A 23,435-nucleotide genomic window follows, 5' to 3' on the forward strand; every position below is an offset into this window, starting at 1 on the left:
ACCAAATTGTGTGGGGTAATTAGACAGGGAGGGATTGTTCACTTTCAGATTACTAGATGTTGTCACTCAATGAAATCGACTGCCTTAACACTGCTCAGTCCGGGCAAGAGAGGTTCTTGTTTATGAGAAGAGAAGTTTCCTATTCAATAGCAATCAGGCACCTTGTGCATGTGTGTGTGCACACTTGAGTCAGCAGTGGGAAAATCTGCATACTCAGATTGTAGAGACAAAATTGAGTATCCCATTAAATATAAAGCCCTATAAATGCCATGCATTGAATGTGGTCTTTTGAGAAATAGCCAGTTTGTGATGGCTATAAATGTAGTTGGTGTCCCTCTCCCTGTGACATTTATGGCAGCCACAGACAGTAAAATGCAGGGCTAATCCATTGCAATTTCCCTGTTGGTACATGAGAGCCATTATGTCTTTACTGTGCAAAATGAGTACTCTCTGCACTCTCTTATTTTTGATGATGATGTTTATTTTAATTATCTGATGCTTAGGAAGCACCAGACAGACCTCTTTCCTGGGCAGTTGCAACCAATCTACAACTTGTCAGAAGTTGCCTTGAACTAGGTCAGAGTATTTGTCCATCTAGCCCAATGTTGTATACTTTCACTGGCAGCAGCTCTCTAAGGTCTTAGACTGAGGACTTGCCCATCTCCTGCTACATCATCAGCTTCATTGAACATGGTAGGAACTGAACCTGGGATCTTCTGCATGCAACATATGAGCCCCACCATTGAGCCAATGTGTATAGGTGGCCATATGAAGTGGATATGCCAGATATGGCCCACCAAACTGTCTAGGTCCCTTCCTTTCAGCATTTGGGTATAAGTGAAATACTCATTTGTTTAATCATGGGTCATTATTACAAATACAGTGGTACCTCGGGTTAAGAACTTAATTCGTTCCGGAGGTCCGTTCTTAACCTGAAACTGTTCTTAACCTGAGGTACCACTTTAGCTAATGGGGCCTCCCGCCACCGCCGCGCGATTTCTGTTCTCATCCTGAAGCAAACTTCTTAACCCGAGGCACTATTTCTGGGTTAGCGGAGTCTGTAACCTGAAACGTCTGTAACCCGAGGTACCACTGTAAAGTGAATGATGTACAGTTGACGTTTGGGTTGCAAATGTGATCTGTGTGGGATGCACATTCGCAATCTGCAGCATCCGCAACCCGCAGTGGCGCGCCTGCACACGTGCGGGTTGCGATTCGGCGCTTCTGTGCATGCGCAAAGCGTGATTTAGCGCTTCTGCACATGTGCGACCGGTGAAACCCGGAAGTAAACTTCTGGGTTTTGGCGGTCCGTAACCTGAGAAAATGCAACCTGAAGCGTCTGTAACCCGAGATATGACTGTATTAGAGAATCTGCATGTAAGGCATGTTCTTTGCCACTTAGAGATGGAGCCCCCTATAATTTTTAAGAGCTGGTTCATCTGTTTCTGTATCTAAAGATTATGGCTTGAACCTTTTGAAAATTACGTGCAAATCATTAACGAGACAGTGAAGTGGCCAGATTCAAATCCTCACTCAGCCATGAAAATGGGTGGATGACCTTGGGCAACTAACTTTCTCTGTCTCCTAAATTGCTTTCTAGATTGATTATGAGCCCATCTTACCCTGCTGTGAATTCAGAATGTCCACCTATCCTGTCATCAAATCTGTGTACTTAATTCTGGATTTCAGCCCCCCCCCCCGTCAAAGGGCTTATTTTGAGAAACCTAGCACCCCAGCATTTATGAATGTCAGGTATACTGCCAAACTTTGTAATGCCCAGTGGGGTTTTGTTGCATTTGCTTTTGGTTGCAAGCTTCAGAGCGAATAAAGTAAACCAAGGAATGTAACAAATACCTTTTGTGAGTTTTTCTTTGATTATTGGATTGAGGCATGAATCTAGTGGAGAGTTTCAAGCAGTATTTTAAATCTAGTTTCCAGTCCTTTTCTTTTGTTGTGTCCTAGATCATAGGGCTCTCTTGTGCATTGTAAACTCTAGATGCCTGTTTAGCTCATGCACAACTGTTGATTTTGAACGTTGTCAGGCCTGCTGCAGAATATATCTTTTACAGGATATAGTTATTGGTGCTTGTAAATCTTCCTAACGTACAGTTTGGTTCTGTTGTTCATTTGTCTTCCTCTCTCCTTTCTCCAGCTTGAGAAGGAGCTGTCTAAAAAGCTTGAAGAGTTAGAAGGTAGGGGCTACATTTCATTCAGTTGTCTTATTTATGCCACGTTGCGTTTGTGCACTGTTGACAATTATTTGTATGTACCACAGGTGAAATATCAAGCTACCAAGATGAAATAGAGATTGAATTAGAAAATAGCAGACCAAAAGCAAAAGGAGTTTATGCAAATTTCAGTAAAGACGGTAAGTCTGTTTAAAATCCCTTAATCAGGAGTATGTTAAATGTGAGAATGATTTTACCGTAGTTTTGAATTTGGGTATATAAGTGCATCAATTTGGAATATAGAGAAAAATGAAGTATTTCATTTGTAAGCTAGTAATGTTGCAGGAGGGATGCGGGTGGCGCTGTGGGTTAAACCGCAGAGCCTAGGGCTTGCCGATCAGAAGGTCAGCGGTTCGAATCCCCACGACGGGGTGAGCTTCCGTTGCTCGCTCCCTGCTCCTGCCAACCTAGCAGTTCAAAAGCACATCAAAGTGCAAGTAGATAAATAGGTACCACTCCGGCGGGAAGGTAAACAGCGTTTCCGTGCACTGCTCTGATTCGCCAGAAGCGGCTTTGTCATGCTGGCCACATGACCTGGAAGCTGTACGCCGGCCCCCTTGGCCAATAAAGCGAGATGAGTGCCGCAACCCCAGAGTCGGCCACGACTGGACCTAATGGTCAGGGGTCCTTTTACCCTTTACCTTTAATGACGCAGGAAGAGTTGGATCTTCTAACAGAGTTGGGGAATTTGTGATACCTCTTTCAGTGTTGTTAGCCCTAACTAGATGAATTGAGAGTTTTGCATTGACTTTTAAAAATTATTGGTAGAGAAATCAAATAGCTTCCAGGGAAAAGAAGAGAGCAGGCATTGTTATTGGTGAATGTCTTCCCAGATGATATGTCTACTCAACTGAAGAACTTTGTAAGTACGTATGGGATATAAATAGCTTCATTTCCCTTCCCAACCTTTTGCGAGCTCCCAGTCATCAGAAATGCATTAAACACGGACATACAGGAAAGTAGTAAAATATATGATGGTGCCCAACTGTGTTGGACTCATTGATTTAAAAATAAAACAAAATTGAAGACTGTGGAATAATGCATCTCTATCTTTACATTTCATTGTTCAGATCATTTCATTGGTTACATTGGCACCTCTATGAGGGAGCTTTTAATCAAGAGATTGTGGTCTTCCAACTCTTAAGGAGTGGGATTTCTGAAGGCTGGAAGCTATGAAGGCAACCTCTCTTGTGCCAGTAGCCCAACTTTGTTTTTTTTTTAAAAGATATTTATTAAAGTTTAAACATTACAGAGAAAAAAAGAAAAGAGAAACAAAAGAGAAATACAAGCAATAAACAATTACAAAACCTCAGAAACAAAAATAAATACAGTAACACAAAACATCAACAATACAAAAAAAGGCAAAAAAGAAAAAAGAAAAACATTTAAAAAACCCAAAAAAGAACAAACAAAAATAAAAAGAACTCCGTATTTTCATATCCTTATCTTTCATTTGCTTATTTCCTCGACTTCCTCACGCCTCCTTTTTTGTATTCTAGTTCAATTAATTATTCCGGCAAGTTCTTTCCCTCTTTCTCAAATTTAGTTCCATAATTTATCTTAACACAATTTAGCCTTAAATTTACCCCTTTACCCAATGTCGATCTATTCATACTTAATTCTTTATAGTATTTCTACTAAAGTCATGTAGCTTCTTTCCAGCATCCTTCTAACATTCATTAATTTTAGAATATTTCTGTAAATATACTTTAAATTTTTTCCAATCTTCTTCCACCGACTCTTCTCCCTGGTCTCGGATTCTGCCAGTCATTTCCGCCAATTCCATGTAATCCATCAGCTTCATCTGCCATTCTTCCCTGGTAGGTAGGTCTTGTGTCTTCCAATGCTTAGCGATGAGTATTCTTGCTGCTGTTGTGGCATACATAAAAAAACCTCTGTCCTTCTTTGGCACCAATTGGCCCACCATGCCCAGGAGAAAGGCCTCTGGTTTCTTTATAAAGGTATATTTAAATACCTTTTTCATTTCATTATAGATCATCTCCCAGAATGCCTTAATCTTTGGGCATGTCCACCAAAGGTGAAAGAATGTACCTTCAATTTCATTACATTTCCAACATTTATTATCGGGCAAATGATAAATTTTTGCAAGCTTGACTGGTGTTATGTACCACCTGTAAATCATTTTCATTAAATTCTCTTTTAAGGCATTACATGCCGTAAATTTCATACCGGTGGTCCATAACTGTTCCCAGTCAGCCATCATAATATTATGTCCAACATCCTGTGCCCGTTTAATCATAGCAGATTTCACCATTTCATCCTGAGTATTCCATTTCAACAGCAAGTTATACATTCTTGACAAATTCTTAACTTTAGGGTCTAACAATTCTGTTTCCAGCTTTGATTTTTCCACCTGAAAACCTAGTTTTTTATCCTGATTATATGCCTCCATTATTTGGTAATAATGGAGCCAATCTCGCACTCTGTTTTTTAATTTTTCAAAGCTCTGTAATTTTAATCTGTCACCCTCTTGTTCCAAAATTTCCCAATACTTCGGCCATTTGGCCTCCATATTGAGTTTTTTCTGGGCCTTTGCCTCCATAGGTGACAGCCCTCTTGGGGTTTTATTTTCTAACAAATCCTTATATCTTATCCAGACATTAAACAGTGCTTTTCTTACAATATGGTTTTTGAACACTTTGTGTGCTTTGACCTTATCATACCACAAATATGCATGCCAACCAAATACATTATTGAAACCTTCCAAATCCAAAACATCCGTGTTTTCAAGAAGCATCCATTCTCTCAGCCCCAACTTTGAAGCACTGTGAGCAGGCTTGTCAGCCACTCATTGGGGAAACTGATCCTCTGGTGCTCTCAGCAAAGTCTCTTGCTGGGCGGGTGCTCATAGCTGGAGCTGGACCTAGGAATGATGGAGGGGTGCTGGGCAGATGCTTCCTCTTGTTTTGGTGGCTTCAAGAAAATTTTAGCAATTCCCCCCTTTACAATGTTGCTTCGTTACTGAAACGCCACAGTTAAAACTGCAAAATATTGAATGAATTCACAATGGCATTGGTTTTGCTCACAAAGCAGCCTCTGCACCAGCCACCACATCTTTAGAGGGCATGTTTCCAGTTCTGTTCACACCTTCAATATGCATTCACTGAGCGGAGGGGAGTGTGGCTCTGATGTTTGTTTTTTTGACAAGGACGAGTAATGAACTCACGCTAGAAAGAAATAGTGATTGTGAGAGATTCTTAGGAGTCTAAAGAAGCCTGCCAGCAGCATACAGCACACAATCTGTTTTAACATTTTTGATGAAATTATTTGATCCTCTCCCTTTAAAGACTGCATGGAAGACAATGCCTCAAGTATATTTGGAGAAGAGGAGGGAGAAGATGAAGAACTGGAAGCAGCTGCGAATCATTTAAACAAGGACTTTTACAGTGAACTTCTGGATAAAGACAGGTCAAAGGAAAAAGAGTCTCCTCTGAGGCCACCTGCCCTGGAATCCCTGCTTGGCCCTCTCCCTACAGCCGCCAGTCTTGGAATAACAGAATCTATAAAAGAATGCATATTGACTAAGGATCGAGACCACAGTAAGTACAACCAAATTTAGACATATGAACTGAGTTGCGAAGCACAAGAGGCTTTGGTTGTTTCACTTTTGTACCAAATTGGAGCTTGCTACTCTGTGATGGGGATTGGTGGTGGGCTTTTGTCAGTGTTTGCTGCATCAGCCCAGTGGCCATAGGGGCTGAGAGCTTCAAAACAGAGTGAGAGAACTCTTAGGTGACACGTGGAGAAAAGCACATTTAGGTGATGCTGTGCCTTAATTGGTTTGGTAATAAGGTGATCATGCCATGGGCTATCTTTTCATTGTGCAATTTTACTGCCAGTATTATGTTTTAACTTTTCTTGGAAGTATATTTGGAACTAATGGCTTACATACTGACATATGTTGTCCGTATAATGAATATTATATGGACAACATATGCTAATACGTAAACCATTCATTTTCCTTCCTTTCCTGTGAATTTTTAAGCCTCTAGACTGAAGAGATTTGCCTTGTATTTTCCTTAATATTTTTTGTGTTTCGCCTTGACTTTCATATATATCGTTTTGTACTCTCAAGATTTGTGGCTATTGGTGTGAATGCTCTTGGAGTGTTTGTAGGATCTCATATTGTCTTGGAATCAGTTTCTGCTCATGTAATGTGTTCTACATGTCATTGAATTTACCCCGGTTTTAACCATCCTCTCCCAGGGATTGTCAACAAGTCATTATCCCAGCCTTCTTCAACCTTGAGCCCCTAGATGCTGGCCTACAACTTCCATCATTCCTAAGCACTGGCTAAGCTGGCTGAGACTGATGAGAATTAGAGTCCAACAGCATATGGGTCTGGGGATCCAAGGTTGACAAATTCTGCATTATACAGAGGCTCACTTATACAGAGGCTCACCCAGCCTTGTATAGTGGCACCAAGATACTATTGGGTGATATTCAACTAAATAGTTGCACTGGTGCAACGATTAGCACTAGTGCAATGAGATTTCCCTCCTCTTCTTCCCCCATGTGTGCTCTGTGCTGCTCCAGAGGGTTGGGAGAAACCCCAGAACATATTTAACGTGGGAGGAGAGGGGAGAAACCTTCTGTTTCACAAGGATCAAACCTTGCTTCAAAATGTCTTCTGTAGGCTTCCTGGAAGCATGTGGTTGGTCACTGTGGAAAACAGGATGCTGGACAATGTCTGTAATTTGACCAACTATATTGGTACAGTAGCAGCCTTCAGATACAGAAAGTACTTCTTGCTAAATGAAGAATGGGATGTGATTACAAAGCTGCTTCTCAGTTCAGTTTTCAGAGCCAATACAGTATCTGTTCTTTTTCTGTTCCTCTGACCATCCATTCCACTGCTGTGTCTTACACACTTTGCATTATTGCAAGCTTCCGCCAGCTTTTTACACCTGCCTTTAATCATCACCTCTGATGCACTTCGTGACCTTCAGGAATCCACAACATTTAGATCTCAAGCAATGCCAAATAAATGGTAAATGGTAGTAGCAGTGTGCAGTCATTTTTTGTCTCATGCAGTATATTTTCTCTAAGGAACATGGTAAGAAAGCTCAGATCATTATTGTGCTTCCATCTGTTTACTTGAACATGTGCAGTTGTTTCCTTAAAAACTGCTTGCTTTCGTTTTGCTGTTTGCTCCGAGGTAAATCGTGCTTCTTTCCAGCAATGTCCCTGATCCCCACTACTCCCTTCTTCACTCTTATTGAGGCATGGATTCCATTTTATACTTCTTAGTACCACTTGTCAAAATTATTTAATATGTGGCCTCTTAGGCATGTAGTTGCCCTAATGGAAGCCCCTGGAAATGTGCAAATTGCTTTTGCAGTCTGCTCTTAATGTATATTCCATGTACCGTATCATGCTGAAAAGGTCTCTTTAAGTGGGCGATGATAAATCTCGGTCAGAGCAAACCCTTCAAGTCGAACCTTCTGTGTACAGCTCATAAATCTGGCAGTCTTTATAGACTATTGTATCTGTGATTGAGCCTTCATTATGCTGTTAATGAGATGTGAAAATCTCGCTGCAGCCGGCTTGATAAAGTTGGAGCCTCCCTTCAGCCCCCTCCCCCATATGCTCCATATACAATTTCCAGTATCTGAATTCTTTGCTATGGATTGTCTCCAATTTATATAATTTTGACCCAAACACCGGCAGAAGAAAACAATTTTGTTGCTTAACAATCTGTTGACTGCACATAAAAACGTATGCTCTTTTGAATGGTGATAGGCTCAAGTGCCACACAGCAAGACCTGCTCTTTTGGCTGAAGAAATCTTTCATCTGAGTTAGCAGCATATGCTAATGAAAACATGCCCAGTGCTTTGGGGTTTCTAGGATTTGGTTGAGACTAATTGCAAGGGGAAAATTTGCAACCTGTACGAACTCAAAGGTGACTTCAGATGTTCATTGAAACTGGAAGAGTAGAAGTTATGCTTCCAGTCTAATTAATTTAAAAAGCTTGTGGAGTCGGGAGTCAGTGGGTGACTTGTTCTATATGAGATCTCACTGCATTTAGAATGGAAAGTTCTTAACTTTTGGGTTCTTGACCTAGAACTGCTGTTTAATAGGCAGCTAACAGCTGTCTTTATCCATTTGCAACCTCCCCTAGAAGAGGTGCAGTAGCTCAGTGGTAGAGCCCCTGTTGTGCATGCAAAAACCCCCAATCTCTCCCAGTAGGACTGAGAAGGACCTGGGGAGATGCTGCTGATCATTGTAGGTGATACTGAGCCTGGTTGACCAACAGTCTGATTCAATAGATGGTAACCTCCTTTGTTCCTACCATGAAGACTTTGCCTCAGACTTTTGTCCCTTGTTAACTTCTGGATTAGATTGCTGTCATGCACCGTCTGTGCGGGCATCTTTGAAGACTGCTCAGGAACTGCACCTGGCCAGAATGTCAGGATCCTGTATAGGCCTGGCCTAAGAGGCTATAGTGCTCCTCTTCTTATTCAGGTATGTTGCTCATCCGTTGGGTTCTGAGCAGTAGGACCTAGGAGACCAGGTTTCAGATTCCCACTCTGCCTTGAAGCTCACTGGGTGACTTTGGGCCAGTCATTACTCCTCAGTCTAACCTTCCACACAGGGTTGTTGTGAGGACTTGAGCTCCTTGGGGTAATGGTGGGGTTTGTTTATTTAAAGCATTTTTATCTTGCTTTTCACCCCAAAAAATCCCAGTGCAACTTACAAATACCAGCAATAAGTCAGTGATAGTAGTAGTAGTAGTAGTAGTAGTAGTAGTAATAATAATGATGATGATGTCATCTGTTGGTAAGAGGGGCTAGGATCGTCTTGGTAATGCCACCCAGCCTTCAGAAATCACTTTAAGGCTCGCCCCCTGACTATTTCAGTGTCGTCTTCCAGGAAACTAGTAAAAAAAGCTGTTTATGAGAGCAGACTTCTTATGAGAACTTTTTCCCTTTAAAAAAATGCCTGAAGTAGGAAATTGAATTCAGAGTGGTTTTATGACTTGGTTATATATTTGGATTTATTTTTAAGTGTTGCTCTGATGGCATTTCATGTATATTGTACTGCGTCTTATGCTTTACAAGCTATTATGAAAGTGTTTTTGGGACGTGGAGTAGAAATTTGAGTTAATAATTAATCATAATTATAAACATGATGCAATTATTTATCCTTGCCATCTTTTTTCAAACTGCTGGATTTGGGTTTCAGGACCTAGTAGGTTCGCATGCGATAAACATCGGCAGTGTACTTTTCTTAAGGACGCAGCTGTGTTTTTTGTTTTGGCAGGGATCTTCTACTGAACATCATGATTGATGATGTCACTCATTAACTTGGCAGGGTTGCATCCACTTTTGGCAGACTTGGGCATGTTTGAACGTGGTGCTGCTGTGTCAACAAAAGTTGTTTTATACCAAGCATTCTCTCCTTATAGGCCTTTATGTAGAAGAAATTCACATACTGGCTACCGACCGACGACATGAGGCAACTGCATTGCTTCCTTCTGCTCTTCTTGTGGCAAAGTTTCAGGTGCAGAGCCTGCCATCTAGCATACAAAGGAACTTTGTCCTCTCCCGACTTCTTTTTGGATGTTGAGCTGTGTGTGTGTGTATTGATGACCACCATCTTCTTTCTCCCTTCTGTATGCACCAGCCTCTGAGATTCATATTTCATTTTGATGGGGTGCTCTATCATCATACAGGAGAGGTGCCTTCAGGGTCATGAACAAGGAGATGGAGGTAGAAAGAACTTGAACCCATAAGTGGTGAGGGGGCGAGGGGGAAAGACCACCGGCTCACTGGATGGATTGCATCCTTTGTCCGCATCTGAGCTCATTGCAGTCAATTATTTGGATGAGTAGTCACTGGGAGCTAGTAAAAAGAATGGCTCCTTTGCCCATTTCTCTCTCTGTTTCATTTAACCTAGAAACTTCTTATTATAATAACCGGCGATCATATTGCTCTTGCTTATTACAGAAGCATTATAGAAGATGACAACTTAGCGATCAAATGGCGTTTTCATTGGATTCAAGTGGAAATGAAACCCATTAGAGAACTGTTATTTAAGCAGTTATCATTGCGTTGACTGAAATGTCAAACTAGTAGCCTTCCAAGACTGTATCCAACACAGAGAAGACTCATCACCACACTTTCAGTTGTGGATGAAGATTTATTTGTGCTAAAGAGCCATAGACCTTGCCCTTGGCAGGAGGTGATACAAGGAAACACAGAATTCTGCTGGGGTTAACTGCTTTGAAGACAGAATGACAAATGATCAATAAATATACAGAGTGATGAGGTACCTTGGGTATGTTTTACTGGGTTTACATTTTGCCCTAGATGACCTCTCTTTATAACTTTGACCTCATTGGATCCACAAGGAAGAGGATGCAAAAGTCTGCTAGTGAGGCCTCCATCTTATTATAAGTTGTATTGATAGTGTCATTATCTTAGTGCTTTTTTAAAAACAACAACACCACCACCCTAAACCATAGAGGGAGAAGACAAATTATGGGTCACACGAGAGATCTAATGTAAAGTCTTGGAAAACCAGCCTTTTGTGCGTCAAATTTTGTCCCCTGATCCCACAAGCTGTCTCTCAAGCCCAGCTGAGGGTCTTTTCCTGCAGGAGCACTTGTTTCATGCTTAAATTTGTCCTATTAGAACGAAGGGAATGTAAATATGCTTAACCTTGGTTGTGCCTTGCCTTCGTGAATTTCACAGGTGATGAAAGATTTGGTCCTAGGGGGCTTTGTTGTGGGAACTCCTGTTGTGCAAAGGTGCTATGATGAGTCAAAATGGCAAGCAGGTGATACATGGCAGGTTACTTTTCCTGTTTAGTGTGTTGGCGTTTTGAGGAGTGAATTTTGTGGGGTTTTGCACCGTGAAGGTATTTTAAACAGATGTTTTATCACTTTAGCATGTTCTTCTACTCATGCTTCAATCCTTGTAGCTTTGTTGGATGTTTGTAGTTGGTGATTTTTATTTTTTAGTTACAACAATGTGCAATTTCAAAGGGGAAAACAGCATCAGGGAAGGACTCCCCTCTGCCAGATCACTCCCCAATATTTTTTTTACCCCGATCTGCTGAAACCTATGGGTTACCTGAATTGTTTCTCTTGCAAAAGTGAAAGCAACTTGGGATGACTGATTTGGGGGCTGGAAAATGTTCAAAGTCCATTTTCTTTGCATAAGCCTCTCCCACCAAACTTATACCTCAGTGGTTTAATATTTGTAAAACTAAAGGCTGTAAGAAGAATCACAAAATCATGTGTATTTCTGTCCTAAGACTTGTATAGTTTAAGAACAGTCTAAAACCTGATGAATTCAGCTAAAATTCAGATGAATTGCAAGTTAAAGCTGAAATTGCATATAACAGAATACACAAAATTCTTGACAGAGCGTGTCTAACAGTTCCCTGTGCTACAGAATAACTGCATATTGGCTCAATAATCATAATGGTTACCAGAATAAGAAGTGTGTATGTGTGTGGATAAATTTACTGTTGGTAGTGAAAGCTGTAGGTAGTCCTTCAAATGGAAGAGGTCAAATTAATGACCTCAGAAAGTTATTTATTTGCTTCTACTGTAATGTATAATGTGCTTAAGTAATCAGTTGCCTGCCTTCTTAACCTGGCTGAGACGCAATGATGGCTAACTGATGTAAAGAAGGGAATAACCCCTGAAAAACAAACAAAGGATGTGAATACATAGAGATCCCATTAAGGAGCAGAAATAAGGAACAGCCGTCTCTAGAGATGTGTTGGGTGGGTCTTACGGCGTGGTTCTGGGAGATATCCTTAAGGGCACAAAATAGGCTTTGAAAGAGAAAATATCAGTACCGTGATTGGTAAAATAAGAAGCATGTCCTAGTGCACTTTATTCTTTTGTATAAATGCTACAGGCCATTCTTATCACAGAAGGGAGAGAGGGTAAAAGGAGGCTGATATACAAGATCATTTACAAGGGAACAATGTATAGTGTGTGATATGTATACCTTGAATTTATGATCCAAGGGGGGAAAAGGCTGCCAATAGAAGAAGAAGAAGAAGAGTTTGGATTTGATATCCCGCCTTTTCACTCCCCTTCAGGAGTCTCAAAGTGGCTAACAATCTCCTTTCCCTTCCTCCCCCACAACAAACACTCTGTGAGGTGAGTGGGGCTGAGAGACTTCAAAGAAGTGTGACTGGCCCAAGGTCACCCAGCAGCTGCATGTGGAGGAGCGGAGACATGAACCCGGTTCCCTAGATTACGAGACTACCGCTCTTAACCACTACACCACACTGGCTCTCCACAAACTCACAAGCATCCCTGGACAGCTTTCTTGCCTCTTCTGTCAGTAGGGGGTAATGGGGAATCCATTTGAATACCCCACCCCATAGTAGAGGACGGGTGAGGACAGATGACCATTTATCAAGGAGTAGTTTACCACAAGAGACACGGGTGGCGCTGTGGGTTAAACCACAGAGCCTAGGACTTGCCGATCAGAAGGTCGGCGGTTCGAATCCCCGCGACGGGGTGAGCTCCCGTTGCTCGGTCCCTGCTCCTGCCAACCTAGCAGTTCGAAAGTACATCAAAGTGCAAGTAGATAAATAGGTACCGCTCTGGCGGGAAGGTAAACGGCGTTTCCATGCGCTGCTCCGGTTTGCCAGAAGCGGCTTAGTCATGCTGGCCACATGACCTGGAAGTTATACGCCAGCTCCCTTGGCCAATAAAGCGAGATGAACACCGCAACCCCAGAGTCGGTCACGACTGGACCTAATGGTCAGGGGTCCTTTACCTAGTTTACCACAATACGTGTATAAGTACTTTGTAAGCCGGTTGTCTGCGACATCTTGCCAAGTGGGGAGGAATTTTTTTTTATCTCCGCTACTGCTATCTCCCTAGATCTCTAGTCAGGTGTACCCCTTGATAACTGGGTTGCAATATTTAGCCCTCTGGCTGAAACAGGTCTCCCACCCCAAGGTTATTATACCACTGAAGGGTCTTGGATGACATAAGAGAGATTGGCTAAGGGATGGTTTGGTAAAATGTGGGAGGATTCCATTATATATTGATAATTAGTAGTCTCATTGAGTATACTAGTGAAGGTTTTTTCTTCTCCAAGGAATGATATTCTTGCACTTAATTTTTAAGTCACAGTGGAAGAGGCTAACGCTCTTTATGCCACAGCTAAGGTTTTACTGAGATTTTATGCAAAGTAGGGCGAAAAACCTTGCAATCTGTATTTTGCTTTGCTAAACGTTGTGCAGTAAATCTTTAGAGGGCAATTGGGTTTCCCCATGTAATTTCAAACGTAAGACATTTGTTAGCTTTTATAGCAGCAATATTTTTAATTCCTCCCATGTTGCACTGTTGCCTTAAACTCCATTGGTTGCTCTAGTTAACTATATAGACACCTGAAGGCAGGCAGCCCTGTTTCGGGAAGCTTGTAATGTTTGCTTTTATTTTATTTTTTGTATTTTTGTTCGTAGCTGCCCAGAGTGGATGAGGCAACCCAGTCAGATGGGTGGGGTATAAGAAATAAAATTATTATTAGCAGTATTGTTATTATTAGCTCTCCAAGTGTTCAGTTTTGACTTCATACATTTGCCCATGTCTATACTTCTCTCTCTCTTACCCCCACCCCTGTATCTATGGGTGGAAAGGTATTGGTGGTTGACATACTGGTCCAAGTAAATAAGATATAATTAGGCAATTAATGAGGCCAACTTATTCTTAAAGACAGAAATTGACAGCCTTACATTGAGCCTCTCCATATCAATTTTAAAAAATGACATGAAGCTCCCCCAAGCATTATTATGGGCTTATCCAAATGAATCCAAATATGTTAGTCTCAACATATAAACTGCAGCCTAGTGCTTTAAGGTGAGTACATATTTCCCCCTGCTATCAGATTGTTCAGTTTTGTGCATACAGAAAGCAGGTACTACTCGCCAAAAGCACTGCAGGTATGGGGGGAAAGCAGCCTATCTTGAAAGAGTCCATACACAAATCAGGATTGCTCTCCTCCCCCCAATACACATGCACAGTGACTGTTAAAATGCCTGGGAAGAGAAGAAATATAGGCAACAACTGCTTGAGGCATTGTGTCAAACCTGGAAGTGCCCCAAAAACCTAACTAAAAGGGGGGGAATGAGGCAGGGTGGCCTTATGTGGGCCCCGCCGACCTGTATGTGGGTCTGCAATGAAACCCCTGCACAAATTGGTCACTATGTCAATCCCTGCTCCCTTCATTCCTCCTCCAGTTACCCTTCTATGGCACCATCTTGGGTTGCTGGAGCCAGAGAGCAAAAAGAGACCTGGAACTGACATGCCCTAAACTCAAGAGTTCCCTGCTCAGGTTGACTGGAATTGGGTAGTCGATGTTATGCCTGCAGCCCAAAGTATCAGGAAAGTACCGAAAGGAAAGGGTCTTTCTAACACACGAAGAGTTGGATCAGACCAGTTGGTGGACCATCTAGTCCACCACCTTGTTCTCACAGTGACCAATCAGATGGTCATGGGAAGACCGCAAGCACAACCCGAGCGCAACATCTCTGTCTCTGTCCATGTGCAATTCCCAGAAACCGGTATGCAGGGCATACTGTCTCTAGCAGTAGAGGTAGAACATTGTCATTAGGACTGGTAGCCTTCTCCTCCATGAATTAATCTAATTTGTCTGTGTCCAGGACTGCTCAGTGTGGGGTGGGGCCTTACCCCACTGCTCTTTTCCATCAATTTTTGTGCTCTTAATGCTGCTAGGCTGCATCAGCATTTGATTTCATTGAGGGAAGTGCAGATGGAAGGAACTGTTAACATGTTTTTATCAGGTGTTTCTTGGGACAACACAAATTATGTAACCTGTTAGTTTGGGCAAGGTAAGCGAAATCTAAAAATTCAACATGCCATCCCCATTACCTGTTGTTGGTTTTTTTTTGCCATTTTAGCCCAAGCCATAATTGAAATGCAGAAAGCTAGCACTTCACTAGCACCAAATTGCTAATTTCTCATGCTAGTTAGTTTATTCTCTCTGCAGCTGTCCCTGCTGCTTCTCCCCCCCCTTCTTTCCACCACATTAAAGTTGCTTGTCTATTTCGGTCTCATGCTCGCCTCATAAAGCAGAATGTACTCTTGAAACGATTCTCCTTAAATGAATAGCCTCGATCATTCAGAATCTACCTATTGGCATTTTAAAATGAGAACCTCTTCTTTAAAAAAACCACCAAAAAACAAAATCAAACATAAAGAGAAACCTTACAAGGGAAGGCATTTGGGTAAATGTGGCTCAGTTAGCATAGCTGTTAGGAGAGAAATTGTGCGTTAAAATACAGATGTAGTTTTCTGTTGTATTTTGGAGTCTGCGGCTGTTGACCTAGCTAGGCAGTTGCCGCAGACTTATGGCATGTGCACCCCAGAGCTTTTCTCGCTCGCTCTTTGTCAAACGTGGCTCTTGTGGAGTTCAGGATGGAAAAAAGACACGGGGAGGAAGCCACAAACAGCCTGAAAGCTTCCAGATTAATCTTGCTTGCTAGCCTGAGCAGCGAGGATTTCTAGCTGATCTGGAGGCCTTTATAGTAATCGGGAAGTATCAGCCAACCTGTTCTGACCTGTTGATGTAAAGAGGAGGCTCTCTTGGCTGGTTTCCTCACCATTCTTTCCTTTTGGAAAGAAAGGTCCGTATAGTAAAAGCTATGGTTTTCCCAGTAGTGATGTATGGAAGTGAGAGCTGGACCATAAAGAAGGCTGATCGCCGAAGAATGGATGCTTTTGAATTATGGTGCTGGAGGAGACTCTTGAGAGTCCCATGGACTGCAAGAAGAACAAACCTATCCATTCTTAAGTAAATCAGCCCTGAGTGCTCACTGGAAGGACAGATCATGAAGCTGAGGCTCCAATACTTTGGCCACCTCATGAGAAGAGAAGACTACCTGGAAAAGACCCTGATGCTGGGAAAGATGGAGGGCACAAGGAGAAGGGGATGACAGAGGACGAGATGGTTGGACAGTGTTCTCGAAGCTACCAGCATGAGTTTGACCAAACTGTGGGAGGCAGTGGAAGACAGGAGTGCCTGGCGTGCTCTGATCCATGGGGTCATGAAGAGTCGGACACGACTATACGACTAAACAACAACAGAACTATGGGGTGATTTCAATACTGAATCTCCACTTAACACTCCCCCTTTCATAGAATCGTAGAGTTGGAAAGGACCCACTGGTCATCTAGTCCAACCCCCTGCATTTCGGGAATCACTGCTGAAGCATCCATGAAAGATGGCCATCCAACCTCTGCTTAAAAACCTCCAAGGAAGGAGAGTCCACAACTTCCCGAGGGAGACTGTTCCACTGTCAAAACATAGGTTCAAGAATTCTTACAGGCTTCCAGCGTGATACTTTCACCCAGCTGACATGCTTGGTTGCTTTTCAAAACTGGGTTGGCCATATGCTTCTGGCATTCAACGTATCCATTCCACCAGGTCTCCGATCCTCTTGCAAGAATGCTGTGTGTGTGTGTGTGTGTGTGTGTGTGCGGTTTGCCACAAGAAGGGTACTTGATGGATTGTGTCCCTGACCATGTGTACCCTGCACTCATGCTTCCTTGTAGTACTGCCAAACCACTAACTATGTTAGCAATCCAAATTTTTTTTTACTCCATTTCTAGGCACTGACCGATAAGATCAGTTTCATCTTGATATGTTTAGATTGCAAATATGTGCGGCAAATGGCCACAGCGACCTTAGCACTTCTCTTATTACAAGGCAAGTTTCCTTCCGGTTAAAATACAAAAAAATAAAAATAAAAATAAAATGGCAGAACTTAAGAGGGCAACCTACTGATTTAGCAACAAAAGGAAAGGGCAAATTGGGGCATTTTCAGAATCATGATGCCATATGGGCAATAATTTCCACAGTTAAATAATCCAGAGGAAGGTGAAGCTAGCAAAAAGCCCAAGTTCTGCGCAAGAAGTCAAGCTTTGTTTCAAACGAATCAGGAAGAATGCCACATTCTCTTATATCCTGTTTTAAAAACTGTGATCACACAAATAAATAAGAGAGGACTTCTGCACAGTTACCATGAATGAATTCAGATTGTCAGGAGCGGGGAGAGGGAAATATTAATTTACAACTCTGTCCTCCATGTAATAACTGTGGTAAAAGTTTGTTGCTGAGTTAATGGAAGTAACAGCACTCCTTCACACATTCTGCTGGGGAAATCTCACCTCGCTGTAATGCTCACCAAGTTTCAAAACTGCTTATTTATTCTTGAATTATTATTTTTCACTACCGTTTGTACCCGGCCTTTTTAGCAGCCTGCTGTGCAGCTGTGGCTAAGCAACTGTGCTTTGGGAACTCTTCCTCTGAGGAGAGATAGCGTAACCCAGTGATTAGTGTGTTGGACACAGATTAGAGAGTCCTAAATTCTAGTAAGACCTTTACCTAAACCAGGCATCCCCAACCCTCCAGATGCTTTGGCCTACAACTCTCATGGTCCCTAGCTAATAGGACCAGTGGTCAGGGATGATGGGAATTGTAGTCCAAAACATCTGGAGGGCCGAAGGTTGGGGATGCTTGACTAAACGCTGGTGTTGCTTCTCTGAAATATTTCACAGACCAAAGCAGTAACACTCATCTACCAGCTTCAGTATTCCCATCTCGTTTCCTTTTGACCGAGCAAAACTCACAAGAACTGCACTCGATTCTGTTTCATCCCAACCCACTGCACCCCACTCTTCTGTACCCCCACATTGTATGACACCTGAACTGATAAATTAAGTGGGGTGGGGGAAGAGGCAACAGGAAACGGCCCATCCCAGCAGTTTCATGTTGATGTTAAATAGCTCAGAGGACAAAATGCCCCACAGAACTTGGCGCAGCACAATTGCCACGAAGAAGAGCAAAAGTACACAACTTCCACCTTTCTCAGTGAAGAGGGATTGTTTGTCCCTTTACAACACAACCTGTTAGGGCGGCAGAAGGGTGGATTTATGGGAGCCCAACACAAGCATGTGATTGTATGCGTTTGGCGCGAGTGTCGTGGAGCTTCTCCCCATTCCGCCCCCTCCGTCGGTGGTGAAATCTGCTTCTGCCGTCGCAGCCGTGCCCTTCGGTTATGTGGGGCAAAGTCTGAGCGTCTGAGAAATATTTCCAGAATTAAACCTTTCCTTGTGCAGAGATTCTGAGCTGTGTTTTTGTGGCCTCACAAATAGATCCTTGTAATGCTTTTATGAGTTTGGCAATCGCAGGCTGTTTTATTTTTGGCTCAGCTGCCTTCCCTCCCCCTCTCCCTTCCTGCCCAAGCCTGGCCCGGCTGTACTGGCTACCTGTCAAGTTTTGGTTTGCTTGTAAGATGCTTGTGCATTGACTTATAAAGCCTTTTTGGAACAAAGGCCAACTTCTCCTCCGAGTCATTAATTTCCCGGCTCTCTTTGCCAGCAGAGGTCAGTTGACTCGGTCCTGCTTTATTTCGTCTGTGCCTAAATGCATCACTGTCGGACTCGGTTTTTTGTGACAGCTTTTGGTTAGTCTATCCTTTGCAGCGACTTTTGAGGCCCACCTCGCTTGGCCCGTCTGAATACACTGGCGCTCGTATGCTGGGGGTCTGCATGTTACAAAGGCTTAGTGTTTACGCTGGAAGGAAATATTTCCTTCCAATAAGCTATCTAGCAACCTGGGAAGTCATGGATATATAGCATTTCTGAGCTTTTAAAAACAAGTACAGCATGTCCTTGTTTTACTACTGAGCCCTCAGTTGTTCTTAGGAAAATAATTGGAAATGCTCCTTCTGTACCACTTTTATTTCTGTCTGTCCTGCACAGTTGAGCCACTGAGCAGGCTTTGACATGTGGGAGACCCCTGTAAGGAACAGGAAGTCCTCTTTGTCTCCTTTTCACACCCCTACCTGTGTACCTTCTGCCACACAGCCCATTCCCTGTCCTTTAGCATCCCTCTGCTTCTCCCAGGGAGTTATGTGTCCAAAATATATGGAAAGGCAATAAAGTTTTTTTCCAGTTTGAGATTCTACAGTGGTACCTCGTGTTACATACGCTTCAGGTTACATACGCTTCAGGTTACAGATTCTGCTAACCCAGAAATAGTGCTTCAGGTTAAGAACTTTGCTTCAGGATGAGAACAGAAATCGTGCTCCGGCGGCGCGGCAGCAGCAAGAGGCCCCATTAGCTAAAGTGGTGCTTCAGGTTAAAAACAGTTTCAGGCTAAGTACAGACCTCTGGAACAAATTAAGTACTTAACCAGAGGTACCACTGTATTTGCGTTTGTTGCCAGAAGCCTATTTTGTTCTGTGTTTTGTTTGTTTCATTATGACCCTCACTTTTTTTGATGCCCCCTCCCTCCTTCCTTCCTTCCTTCCTTCCTTCCTTCCTTCCTTCCTTCCTTCCTTCTAAACATTTTTGTTGCTATCAGTGATAGCGGCGGCAGCAGAGTCAACATCAATGGCCATCATTTGCTTTTCTCAGTGCAGCATTGTTTTGGGGCTTTTTTGTGGGGAGAAATGGTTGCCACCTTTAAAAAATGCCCCGGAGGACCTCTCCAAACGGAGTGAATGGGTGGTAAAATGGCAAACACTGTTGAACGGAAGCAAGTGTTGAGTGATGCCTGTTAGGGCAAAAGTAATCTTAATTTCACATATGTGCTGATGGGGTCTGAACTGGTGGTGACTGACCAGGACAGCTCTATAAAGACGTTGGCCTTATCCAACAGGCTTTTCTTATGTCTTGTCTATAGCACTTGTCTACTACAACTCTCCCCATGCTTCTCTCCCCGCCCCCCCCCGAGGGTTCAAGAAAGAGCACGTTCACTTTTGCAAACGTGCACCTGGAACCTGGAGAGCAATTGGTAGGTGCAGGGTGTAGGCAGGTTCAAATGGGGATCTGGCTACAAATGCTAATGATTGATTGATTGATTGATTGATTGATTCAAGAGAAAAGCAAAGTAAGAAGTACACAGCAAGTTAGAAGACATGAAAGTATCTACAGTGGTTTGTGTAGTTAAATCTTTCTGATTTGTTTCCATGGTAGAATTGTACCAATTTGCTGCTTAGGTTGCCCGTAGTGTGCCCATGGGGATAGTCTTTATTTTAATAATTGCATGTGTGTGTGGTGGTGGGGACTTTCTAGTTCTCTCATACTCATGCAGACACACACACACACACACACACACACACACACACTTCAAGATAAAATGGGTACATGACAGAAGATATAATAGCTGGGCTGAATCTCATTTTCTCTTTTTGCATTTGGTGAGTCATAGGGTTTTTTTGACCTTCAGCTTGCCTTTTAAAAGTGGTGCTAAAGAGATGCCTAGTGGTCAGCAACCTTTTTCAGCTGTGGGCTGGCCCACCGTCCCTCAGACCTTGTGGGGGGCTGGGCTGTATGGGGGGGGGGGAATGAACAAATTGCTATACCCCACAAATAACCCAAAGATGCATTTTAAATAAAAGCACACATTCTGCTCATGTAAAAACACCAGGCAGGCCCCACAAATAACCCAGAGATGCATTTTAAATAAAAGCACACATTATACTCATGTAAAAATACTCTGATTCCTGGACCATCCGCAGGCCAGATTTAGAAGGCAATTGGGCCACATCCGGCCCCTAGGCCTTAGTTTGCCTACCCCTGGCCTAGTGCATAAAGCCTGATCTGAGGATATAATTATGATTTCTGGCAAGAAAGATCTTCAATAGAGTAAAAACGAAATTAGCCACAGGCCATGTCTTGCTCTATAATGTTATAGGTTTCATTAGTTTTACAAACTCCTGGGACTATGAAACAGGTGTGTTAATAAATGGCAGGTAGGCTAAGCAGCTTCTGTTTGACTTGCCGCATGTAGAGCCAGCTTCTGTCCAGCCCTGCGTAAATGGACAGTTTTAAGAAGCCAGCATGCTTTCTCTAGCCTTAAAAGCCTAGATTGATAAGAGATAATCTCCTCTCTTCTATCTACAATACTGCTTTTAATGTTGATTCTTGATTTTTATCTTATCCCTCTGCTATTTCCTTGTTGCATTTATGATTTTATTTGCATTGTTCATTGTGCCCCACTTCTGGAATTAATACGATTTGAAAAGTGAGCTAAAAATAGCCTAAATGCATAACAAATATTGTCAATGTACTGGCATTTGCATGTATGGCATTATCTTCCTACTGAGGCTAGCTAGAACCCAAGCCTGAGCATCTTTCAGAAGTGATGCAATATTTTAAACTGAGCTTGCTCATTCTGGATATCCAATGTCAAGGGGATGGCTATTGTGCTTTTAGTGTTTCACTGGTATTTTTTGGAGCAAACACATCCTGCCTGTTCTGTCATAGACATGCTTTGCCCACAAAAAGCCTATGGCTCATTCCCTGGTATATTCGGTTAAAAGGATCTCAGGTAGCAGAAAGAACTCTGCTTGTGGCCTTGGAGACCTGCTGATAGAATAAACCAGCATCTTATAACCTGGCGTTCTTCTGATGTTTTGGACTACAATCCCCATAAACCTTACCTTAGTGAAGAGCTCACTTGGAAAAACAATATAACTCAGGTGGTTAGGAAGGCCCAACAGAAACTCCATTTTCTCAGGGTCTTGCGAAAGAACAATGTTAAACAACAATTGATGACCTCCTTCTACCAGTCCACAATAGAAAGTGTCCTCTCATATTGTTATCACAGTGTGGTACGTTGGCTTGACAGCCACGGACAGAAAGTCTTTACAGAGGGTGGTGAACACAGCACATGATACCATGGGCTGCCCCCTGAGCCCGCTAGATGACATCGCAAGGGATCGTTGCCTTAGGAGAGCGAGAAAAATTCTCAGGGATGATTCACACCCCAGCCAGCACCTCTTTAATCTTCTACCTTGGGCAGAAAATATAGAAGTATAATCAGTCGCACCAACAGGCTAAAAAACAGTTTCTATCCGTGGGCTGTTAGGCTGCTGAACGGAAAATAATTTAGTGCAACTGACTTTCGGGGTTGGTGTGTTGTGTGACAAGCACACAGAGTGCAATGAGATTGTGTGTGTGGGGGGGGATGCTCAGTTAATTTCATTGTACACAGGTTGTACATTGACAATAAAGCTTTTATTAAACCATAGCCATTTTGTTGACCATGCTGGCTGGGGCTGATGGGAGTTGTAGTCCTCTGCATCTGGAAGGACCAGGTTAGAAAAGACTGGAGTAGACAGTACTAGGCTAGATGGACTCACGTCTGAGTTTTGAAAATGGATGTCACACATGAACCTCAGTGTATCTTGAAACATCAGGCAGGGGCAGACAACATAGTATACTCTAGTTGGGATGCGGGTGGTGCTGTGGTTGAAAACCACTGAGCCTCTTGGGCTTGTTGATCAGAACGTCGTGGTTCACATCCCCGCAATGGGGTGAGCTCCCATTGCTCTGTCCCAGTTCCTGCCAACCTAGCAGTTCGAAAGCATGCCAGTGCAAGTAGATAAATAGGTACTGCTGCAGTGGAAAGGTAAACAGCATTTCTGTGTGCTCTGGCACTCATCACAGTCCTTTGTGCGTCAGTAGTGGTTTAGTCATGCTGGCCACATGACCCAGAAAACTGACTGTGGACAAACTGTGGCTCCCTTGGCCTGAAAGAGAGATGAGCGCCACAACCCCATAGTCACCTTTGACTGGACCTAACTGTCCAGGGGTCCTTTACCTTTACCTTTACTCTAGTAGTGGTACTACATCAACATATGGTGGGAACGCCCTCCCACCAGATGTCAAAGAGAACAACAACTACCAGACTTTTAGAAGACATCTGAAGGCAGCCCTGTTTAGGGAAGCTTTTAATGTTTGATGTATCATTGTATTTTAATATTCTTTTGGAAGCCGCCCAGAGTGGCTGGGGAAACCCAGCCAGATGGGCGGGGTATAAATAATAAATTATTATTATTATTATTATACATTAAGGATGTGCTATGTTTCTACCTGCTTTTATAAGTTGTGCTGAATTGGTTGTAAGAACATAAGAAGAGCTCTGCTGGATCAGACCAAGAGCCCTTCTAGTCCAGCAATGTGTTCTCACAACCAGATTCTGGACAGCTGGGGAAGGCTGGTGTATGTGATCCCCCACCCCTGCAACAATCCCATGAGGTTGGTTAGACAGAGAGACAGTGACTGGTCCTACATCAGCCATTGAGCTTCATAGGGGAGTGAGGTATTTGAGCCCTGTTCTCCCCAGCCCTTAATGCAACACTCTAGCCACTAAAACACACTGACTTCTCTC

General features: G+C 42.9%; 1 protein-coding gene across 1 annotated transcript in view; it reads left to right on the forward strand.

Annotated features, from left to right (window-relative positions):
* Positions 1-23,435, forward strand: part of BRF1 (BRF1 general transcription factor IIIB subunit) — a 200,807-nt gene that overhangs the window by 97,910 nt on the left and 79,462 nt on the right. Inside the window, exons 9-11 of the mRNA XM_080976442.1 lie at positions 2,153-2,192; positions 2,276-2,368; positions 5,537-5,788. Coding sequence (XP_080832568.1) covers positions 2,153-2,192; positions 2,276-2,368; positions 5,537-5,788 — 385 coding nt within the window. The remainder of the gene's footprint in view (positions 1-2,152; positions 2,193-2,275; positions 2,369-5,536; positions 5,789-23,435) is intronic.

This window comes from Podarcis pityusensis (genome assembly GCF_964106645.2).
Source record: "Podarcis pityusensis genome assembly, chromosome: 1".
Classification (NCBI taxonomy): Eukaryota; Metazoa; Chordata; class Lepidosauria; order Squamata; family Lacertidae; genus Podarcis; species Podarcis pityusensis.